This window comes from Lacerta agilis, chromosome 14 (assembly GCF_009819535.1).
Source record: "Lacerta agilis isolate rLacAgi1 chromosome 14, rLacAgi1.pri, whole genome shotgun sequence".
Classification (NCBI taxonomy): domain Eukaryota; kingdom Metazoa; phylum Chordata; class Lepidosauria; order Squamata; family Lacertidae; genus Lacerta; species Lacerta agilis.
In genome coordinates, this window is record NC_046325.1 from 20,450,522 (window position 1) to 20,460,846 (window position 10,325).

Consider the following 10,325-nt stretch of genomic DNA (forward strand, 5'->3'; position numbering starts at 1 on the left):
TGGGATTAGTGTAGCAGGCACTGTTTTACAGCAGTTCCATTCCTAACAGTATGATCCAGTCCAGAAAATGATATTGGGGTGTGTTTTGGGATCCACTGGCACTTGCTATGTGATGTTGTGGGACTCTTTGTCCCCAGTGTTCTTTAACATCTATATAAAGCCTTTGGGAGCAGCCATGAAGAATTTTGTAACACAGTGCAATCCAAACACTGATGACATTCAGTACTATTTCTCCACAATATTTTCTTCAAGAGGGGCTGTGGAAGCCCTGGACCAGTGATATACTGGTTGAGGACCAAAACACTATGTTTGAACCCTGGGAACATAGAGGCTGTGTGGGTGAGTGGTTCCTGTTTCCAGAAGTTAGGCCAGTTGCCTGTTCAGACCAGGGTTTCTCTCTTTCTAAATGAGCAGGTTTAGAGCTTGAGGCTACTCCTGGAGTCCTGGATACATCTTTATGAGCAGAGGCCCAACTGATCACTGTGATGAGGAGCACTTTCACCAGCTTCATCTGGTGCATTAGCTACATTGCTATCTGCATCAGGATAACTTGCCCATTTTAGTTCATGCATTGGTAACTTGGAGTCTTATCAACATGTTTTCTTCACTACTAAGCATGTTAGACATAATGCCACTAATGGTCCAAATACTTCTGGATTAAATTAATTGCATGTCTTGTCATTCTTAATTATATTCCTTATAATTGTCATCAAGTCCCCTATAGATCCACTGAATGACATATCCCAGAATTCTTCTTTTCACAAACCCCACATGTGAATCTCCAGGAGTTACATAATAACAACAACACAATAAGGCTGAAGAGGTGTATAAATCATTGCCTGTTCAGAAGTAAAGCAAAGGAGGCAGGGCCCCACCTATCTGATTCCTGAAAACTTTCCTTCATTTTATGCAAGGGCATGGTTGAGGATAAGAATGTCTTCAAATGCTGCAGTAAACCAGAAAAGGACTTTTGCATCCTGAACTATTGTTATCAAGATGATGTTGTTAAAAGTTTTACTGTTGTTGCTACAGATAACTCATGTTGCATTTTGGGAGCATACTGCTAAATGTGAGATACACAATCCCATGCCTATTCATCATCAGTATTATAAACCAGGTAAACTCATGATAGGTGGGACTGTCACTCAGATGATGGTATATCTTGATCAGCCTACCTTCAGAGAATATCCTAATTGGAATTTTGAGTTTTCTGCGTAAGTACCTTTCATTCTAATTTTGTTATATGTTGTTACCCTAGGAATGCCATCTGACTAAATACTTTTAGAGTACAATTCAATTAATCTCCACTCTGATATATGTCCCATTGAGCAAATTAGAACTACTCCCATATGTCTATGGAATTCCACCATTGCACCCAAATCTTATGCATGTTTACTTGGGCATAGGTTCCTTTAATATCAGAGGGACATATTCCCAAATAATTGTGCTTAGACTTGCAGCCTTAATCGATTGACCATAACAATGAAATTAAAAATGCATTTAAATCCATAGATGTCTACTCAGAAGAAAGCCATGCTCCATTCAGTAGGACATGCTTGCAGGAATGTGAATATAGGATTGCAGCTTTAAGTAGCCTGTATTTTTATATTATGCTACAGCTGACCATCTTTTCAACACAGGATTCCCTTTTCCTGGCTTTCTTCCGCAACTGTCCCACCACATTACATTTATTCACAATTTTAACTATCCCATTCCATCTCATTTTTGGCTCTCATTCTGCTCCCATTTTGTTACAAAGGTCAGTGAGTTTACATTCAAAGTACTTTGCAAAAAATTCACAATGGGCTCCTGAAGGGTCTGAAACTCCATTTTCTGGAGTAGATGTTAACAGATCCAAAAAGCTGCACTGGACGACTACTCGAGGATGTGATGGAGGTGCAGAAATGCACCTTCTTTGCTGCTCTCACTGTCACTTGTGCTCAGGCAGCTTCTTAACATGTCTTTCATGATTTATTATCTAGCTGTCATCAAGCCTGATTTCATTGTCCTTATTTGACTGATATACCAAGGTGCAGAACAGGCTCCACGATGCCTGATTGTGTGCTCATGGGCCACCATGTCAAGAGCCTGAGGCATCTTGCTATTCTACTTACCCTGGGGTCAACCCCACTGAATTCAACAGAGGTTTTCTCTGAGTAAGCATGATTAGGAATGTGCAGTTGGAACATCTTGAAGAAGCAGGCAATCCAGTAAATCTATTTGCTGCATTCCTCCATCATAAATCATGTTAACTTTTCTTGCAGTGCCGTGACAAAGAATTACCAGCACGTCTTGGCCTTGGCATTTGCTGTAAGTGAGATAAATGAAAATCCCCAAATCTTGCCAAATGTCTCCTTGGGGTTCCTCATCTTTAACAGTTACTTCAATGTGAAGAAATTGTATCAGATTGCAATGGATTTTTATTCCACACGGCATAGACTTGTCCCCAACTATAAGTGTAATATTCAGAATGACCCAATAGCAGTTATCTCTGAAAAATATCAACATTTGGCTGACATTGTGAACCTCTACAAGTTGCCACAGGTAAACCATGCCTTTGGAATTTTCAGAACTATGATGCAATATTTGTGCAGGTATTAACTTTCTGGAAAGGCATCATCTTTGTTTATTTAATGTGTGTGTATTCAGATGGAAAGTATTACTGTCACAAACACTTTGACCCTACATAGTCATATGATTTAATTTTCTTCAAATATGCCACTGTGCAGTTGAGAGATCTGCACTATATGATGGAAAAGGCACTTTTTTGTGAAGACCAGAGATGCTTTTCTAGATTTCAGGAACTTTATTAGAATGAAATTCAAGTATGGAGCAACATAACTTAAAAGTATACACACAAGAAACAAAACTAAACTCATCTACAAAATGAGACCTGATCTGATATCTGATTATAATTGTATAGGAGACATTTTTAGAACTGCCTATCATTGACAGAATAAGGCCTAGATTGGGGGCATCAAGCCGTACAGGAGATCGCACATAAAGCACCTACATATTTCATACAACAGGGAGTTCTTTAGAGAGAACACACAGTTGAAATGAAGTAAAATCTCTGCATATCTTGCTATCCAAGTGTGTTAGGAGACATGCAATACTATAGCACTGTGGCTAAGTGAAGCTTGTGATTTCTTTTCAATAGAAGTAAAAAATAAAGTTAATATTGGTTAAGACTGAACTATACAAAAGCGTATATAAATCTTCTAAGATTATTATTGTCCAGGAAGGAACAAACTTTAATTTCAGCAGAAATTTCATTTTAAGGAGAATAAAGAAAATTTAAAACAAAATTTTCAGTGTTCATAAAATAGTTACATGTGTACCTGGATGTTTTCTAGTTCATGTGAAAAGGAGATAACTCTCTCTCCCCATTTAGTTTATCTACTGTGATTTTGCCCCTATGCTGAGGGATCCGTCTCACTTCACTAATTTTTACTGGATGACTCCAAATGAAATCCATCAGTATATGGGAATTGTCCAACTGCTTCTACATTTTCAGTGGATGTGGGTGGGTCTAATGAGCTTTTTTGATGATAGTGGAGATATTTTTCTGAAGAATGTGCAACCAATACTTTCTCAGAATGGAATCTGTTCTGCATTCACTAAGAGAATTACAGGAATAGCTTATTTTGGTGACTTTGAGTATTTACAACGAACTTGGATGAATATATTTGAATATGTTATGGAAACTAAAGTGAACGCTATCGTTGTCCATGGAGATACCAAGACCATGTTGTGTTTGATAGGGCTGGTTCATCTAGGAGAAATGTACTATGGAAAACTATTTGGTAAGGTGTGGATTATGACTGCCCAGCTGGACTTTGTAACAAGAAAGGATTGGGATATAGAATCCTTCCATGGCACCTTAGCCTTTACAATACACTCACAGGAAGTCCCAGGTTTCCAAATGTTCCTTCAAAGCTTAAGGCCTCATTTAGCTACTGGAGATGGCTTCATCCAACCATTCTGGGAAGAAGCATTTGGCTGTTCATTTCCAAATGCCAATTTTAATGGAGATGATAGGGAAACTTGCTCTGGAGAAGAGAAACTAGAGAGCCTTCCTAGGCATTTATTTGAAATGAGCATGACTGGCCATAGCTACAGTATCTACAATGCTGTCTATGCTTTGGCAAATTCCGTACATAACATTGACTCATTCAGTTCTGTAATGACAGCAAGAAGGAAGACGGATCATAAGAATATGCAGGCATGGCAGGTAAACTTGTGAAGCATCACAAATATTATGAATATACCATATCTTAGGTGTTTTAAGGTATGACCAGATTTATAATGGTGCAAATGATGCAGTTGCACTAGGTTGAAGGGACTCTGAGGTTTCAATTCTTTTAACGTAATTTTGTCTGTTTGTTTGTTTAATATACCTCCCTATACCCAGAGATGTCAGGGCAGTTTACAGAATAAAATCAAAATATAAAAGCACAAAATACAGAATCAAAACGAAAACAACAGCAACCCAATAATCTCCTCCCCCCCCCAAAAAACCCCACATTTTAAAAGGGCATAGGATGTCAATCAAATCAACCAAAGGCCTGGTTAAAAAGAAGTGCCAGCATGGACTAATTTCTTCATTTCCATTTTTTCTTCCTCCTAGCTTCATGCAATGTTGAAGAAAATGACATTTAACAACACAGCTGGAGAAACAGTGCATTTGAATGAGAATGGAGAATTTACAGTGGGATTTGATATTACAAATATGATCACTTTCCCAAATAACTCCTTTGCAAGAGTGAAAGTTGGAATGATGAATCCTTGGGCTCTGGAAGGCAAAGATTTCAGTATTCATGAAGTGACCATTACATGGCCTAGAAGCTTTAATCAGGTGAAAGGTTACTACAATCTATAGCTTCCATAAAATATAACACATTTCCAGAGTTTGCATTTCAGTATATTTATCTTGGTACATTTGTAGCTCAGTCATTTGTAAATAAACCTGCACTGAAGTATCACAGAAGTCAACTACAATTTTGGTCTACTACCCCATTATAACTCTCCTGCCCCATCATACATTTTTGCAGAGAGACTAATGGTCCTCCAGAGAGTGGCTTTAAGGACTGTAGGTATGCCAGTGAGAGGCAGTGCTTTGGCAGTCTTGAGTCTCTAGTGGCCTTCATGGATCACTGCCTTGTCATGGAGAAAGGGCTTGAATAACTCATAGAAGCTATGAGCTATGCTGTGCAGGGCTACCCAAGACGAACAGGTAATAGTGGAGAGTTTGGACTAAACGTGACCAACCTGGAGCAAGAACAGGCAAGCCACTCCAGTATCCCTGCCAAGAAAACTCCATGGACAAAAACAACAGGCATATAAAAGTTATGACACTTGAAGATGAGCCCCTCAGGTTGGAAGGCGTCCAACATGCTACTGAGTAAGAGTGGAGGACAAGCACAAGTAGATTCAGAGATGATGAAGCGGCTAGGCCAAAATCAAAAGGTTGCTCAGTTGCGGATGTGCTTGGAAGTGAAAGGAAAGCCCAATGCTGTAAAGAAAAATATTTCATAGGAACCTGGAATGTAATATCCATGTACAATGGTAAGCTGGATGTGGTCAAAAATGAGATGGCAAGAATAAATATTGACATTCTGGGCATCAGTGAACTAAAATGGACAGGAATGGGCAAATTCAGTTCAGATGATAATCATATCTACTACTGAGGGCAAGACTTGCACAGAAGAAATGGAGTGGCCCTCATAGTCAACAAAAGAATGGCGAAAGCTGTACTGGGATGCAATCTCAAAAATGATAGAATGATCTCAAGGCAGACCTTTTAACATCACAGTAATCCAAGTTTATGCACCAACTACCAGTGCTGAAGAAACTGAAATTGACCAATTCTATGATGACTTACAACACCTTCTAGAAATGACACCAAAAAAGGATGTTCTTCTCATTATAGGGGTTTGGAATGCTAAAGCAGGGAGTCAAGAGATAAAAGGAACAACTGGCAAGTTTGGCCTTGGAGTTCAAAATGAAGCAGGGCAAAGGCTAATAGAGTTCTGTCAAGAGAACAAGCTGGTCATCACAAACATTCTTTTCCAACAACACAAGAGACAACTCTACACATGGACATCACCAAATAGGCAGAATCAAAATCAGATTGATTATATTCTCTGCAGCCAAAGATGGAGAAGCTCTATATAGTCAGCAAAAACTATTTAGGCATAACCTTCTCCCACAATGCCAAATTTTCAGCACATCTGACCGCATCAGCCACTTCAGCAGAGAGAAGTGCAAATGCCACCCTCAGACTATTCAGAAGGAAAGGTGCTGGCTTCCTTCCTATGGCCTTGAAAGCTTTTCAAGCAAAATCTTTGGCCCAACTTTTGTATGGCTCACAAATTGGTCTCCCTGCCAACCTTAAGATTCTCGAAACAGTCCAATCAAAATTTCTTAGATCCCTATTTGGTACCCCTAAGTGTACTCCCAATGTAATATTAAGACAATGGGCAGGATTCCCCAGAGTTGAATTAAAAGTCTGGGAACAGGCAATATTCCTATGGTTGAAAATTCACTATAACCCAAAGGGAATGTTATCTCACTTTCTGGCTGCAGTCTCTTATCCACCTTGGCTTACGCAAATTGTTAACAAGATCAAACAAATTGGCCTAAACCCTGAAGATCTCTTTAGTGGACCCTTGAATAAGGCAAAAAAAAAAAAAAAAAACTATTACTCAGAGGCTTCTTGATATTGAACTGCAAAAAGAAGATGCTTTACTCCCTGAGCATTACAGCTGTCTAAAATCTTGGCCCAACTTTTCAGCTGCCCCTTATTTATCTAATTTACTTATGAATCTTATAGATAGGCTTTTTACAGAGCCCGATTTGAGGCACTGCCTACAGCTGCACTACACGGCAAATTCCTGCCGGTACCAATCCACAAGCGCCTATGTCCATGCATGACCAATAAGGTGGAATCTGTTACTCACATTCTTCTATTCTGTGAATTTTACAGTGAAGAACGGTCCCATCTTATATTACCCCTTTTATCAAAATTTAAACCCTTGCAATATTACCTGGAATTTACTTCCGAAATCCTACGTAAATTCCTTTTGGAAGATTCCTTGAGCTCAGTATCCTATGCTGTGGCCAAGTTTTGAACCTTAGCCATCAAAAAACATAAATCGCTTCTATTGGAAAATATATTATAAATTTCTTTTGCGCTATTGGGTTTTTTTGTTTCCTTTTCTTCTTCTTTTTCTAATGCTTAGGATTTTGATGCCTTGTAGCGATATTACTGATCGCTGACTTGGAATTGTACTGTATTATATTGCTGGTTTTTGCTGTAATAAACTGAGTTTGAGTTTGAGTCAGCAAAAGCAAGACCTGGAGCTGACTGTGGCTCAGATCATCAATTTCTTTTAGCAAAATTCAAGCTTAAGCTGAAGAAAGTAGGGAAAACCACTGGGCCAGTAAGATACAATCTAAATGAAATCCCTTATGAATACACAGTGGAGGTGAGGAACAGATTTAAGGAATTAGATTTGGTGGACAGAATGCCTGAAGAACAGAGGCTCGTAACATTATACAGGAGGCAGCAACAAAAACAATCCCAATGAAAAAGAAATGCAAGAAAGCAAAGTGGCTGTCTAACAAGGCCTTACAAACAGCAGGGGAGAGAAGGCAAACAAAATGTGAGGGAGACAATAGGGCAATGCAAAGAAATAGAGGAAAACAATAGAATGTGAAAAACCAGAGACCTGTTCAAGAAAATTGGAGATATGAAAGGAACATTTCATGCAAAGATTACCATAATAAAGGACAAAAGTGGTAAGGAACTAACAGAAGCAGAAGACATCAAGAAGCAGTGGCAAGAATACTCAGAGGAAGTATACCAGAAAGATATGGATGTCTCGTATACCACAGGTAATGTGGTTGCTGACCTTGAGCCAGACATCCTGGAGAGTGAAGTCAAATGGGCCCTAAAAAGCATTGCTAATAACAAGGCCCATGGAAGTGACGACATTCCAGCAGAACTATTTAAAATTTTAAAAGATGGTGCTGTTAAGGTGCTACACACAGTCGTCAACAGGTTTACCACACCTATCAGCCAATCACCCATTCCCACCACCCTTCTGAATAATACCCCTCCCCACCCTCTCACTATATATAAGGGTCTGGTGACTTCTGTTTCAGTGTATCTGAAGAAGTGTGCATGCACAAAAAAGCTCATACCAAGAACAAACTTAGTTTGTCTCCAAGGTGCTACTGGAATGATTTTTTTATTTTTATTTTGTTTCAACTATGGCAGACCAACACAGCTACCTACCTGTAACTGAATTAAAGAAAACTAGCAACTAAGAAGTAGGATAAGGTTTTCCTGTTCCTTCCACATCCTTTAGCTGAATGGGAAGAATGATACACAAAATAATAATACTGTTTATTTCAATTAACACCCAAACCCGTGCACCAATCCTTTATCACGTGAATTCAGTTGTTTTAATTATTCTTATGTGAAAAGTTTTAACAGCGCTTGCAAAACAAAGAGTTGCTCTGGCAACTGTAAATTTCATTTCACTGTGCAAAATATTCTTAAAATACATGTTTCATTGTTAATTCCTCATATTTCTTGAATAGGTGATCCCCATTTCTCTGTGTAATGAAAACTGTCAACCCAGTTATCAGAAGAGAAAGAAAGAAGGGAAGCCTTTTTGCTGCTATGACTGTGTTCCATGCCCCCAAGGAAAGATTTCTCAGCAGACAGGTAGAATATATATTGCATGGAGTAAGTCAGTTAAACATGCTTTGTACCAGAATACATCCAGTCCAGTGTAAGTAATCCAATGATTCTAAACACCTATTGGTAGCCAATGCAAATCCTACAAACAAGGTGTAATATGCTGGTGGTAGTTTGTCCCCACAAGCAACCTAGCCATTGTATCATGAACCAAATGTAGCCTCCAGAATGATCCCAAGGGTACAATAATCTTCTGAACACTGAATTGAATGAGAAGGGGAAATATTATCATTTGCCTTAATCGGCAATATCACTAGCCTGCCCTGAGCATTGCTTGCAAAGTTAATCTGTCTTTGGGATCTAGCTGATGAAGGATAAAACATCTCTTTAAAGAATGAACATCTGATTCTAGAGTACAGTCATGTGGAACAAGCTCAATGGAAGCACTATCTTCTTCTTTCTTAAGATGCAGATTCCTGTTTCACATGTCAAGAAGATCACTATCCAAACAAGGAACAAAATGGATGTGTTCCCAGGCTTATAACATACTTGTCTTCAGACGAACCCTTGGGCATGACTTTAGTCACTTTTGCACTTTCCTTTTCTTTGATCACAGCTCTGCTACTCACAACCATTTTGAAGCACCACAACACTCCCATTGTCAAAGCCAACAACAGGGACCTCACCTATGTTCTCCTCAGCTCTCTTCTGCTTTGCTTCCTTTGTGCATTGCTGTTCATCGGCCGACCCAAGAAGCTAATGTGTCTCTTCCGTCAGGTTGCATTTGGCCAGATATTTTCAGTGGCTGTGTCTTGTGTGCTAGCAAAAACCATTACAGTGGTTCTGGCCTTCATGGCCACGAAGCCAGGAAGCAGCATGAGAAGATGGGTGGGGAAAAGCGTGACCAACTCCATTGTTCTCATCTGCTCCCTTATTCAAGCAGGCATTTGTACTGTGTGGCTATTGACCTCTCCCCCTTTCACAGATGTTGACATGACATCAGTGGCTGAAGAAATTGTACTTGAATGTAACGAGGGGTCTGTGATTATGTTTTATTGTGTCTTGGGTTATATGGGCTCCCTGGCTTTTTTGAGCTTCACTGTGGCTTTTCAGGCCAGGAAGTTACCCGACAGTTTTAATGAAGCCAAGTCTATCACCTTCAGCATGCTGGTGTTCTGTAGTGTTTGGTTATCCTTCATCCCAACCTACCTGAGCACCAAGGGAAAATACATGGTGGCTGTGGAAATCTTTTCTATTTTGGCCTCCGCTGCTGGGTTGGTAGCCTTCATCTTCTTCCCCAAATGCTACATTATTATGATAAGGCCAGAACTAAACAAAAAAGAGCATCTTATCAAGAGAAACAGTTAGAAAATCTCATTCTTAATTGTTTCCTGGTCTTTACTGATGTGTGCAGAAAGTTGCTTTCTTGCCTTCTAGTAAAAATGAAATGCACACACTTTGAAACGTGGCAGGAAGGGAGGAAGAAGGTTCCTGTTTAGAAATAATGCAGTTATTTGGGAAAATATGTCAAATACAACAAGAATCAATAAAAAATATTTGAGGTGCAGATTAAAGTAAACCCACTTCCGCATAAAGAGGAGGTGGACTTGCGGGC

General features: G+C 39.4%; 1 protein-coding gene across 1 annotated transcript; it reads left to right on the forward strand.

The window, feature by feature from the left end:
- The first annotated feature begins 1,152 nt into the window (after window positions 1-1,152).
- Window positions 1,153-10,078, forward strand: LOC117057598 (vomeronasal type-2 receptor 26-like). Its single transcript, XM_033168441.1, has 6 exons — window positions 1,153-1,214; window positions 2,265-2,544; window positions 3,518-3,811; window positions 4,631-4,858; window positions 8,611-8,737; window positions 9,177-10,078. The coding sequence occupies exons 1-6, from the start codon at window positions 1,153-1,155 to the stop codon at window positions 10,076-10,078; spliced, it is 1,893 nt and encodes a 630-aa protein (XP_033024332.1).
- The last annotated feature ends 247 nt before the right edge of the window (window positions 10,079-10,325 follow it).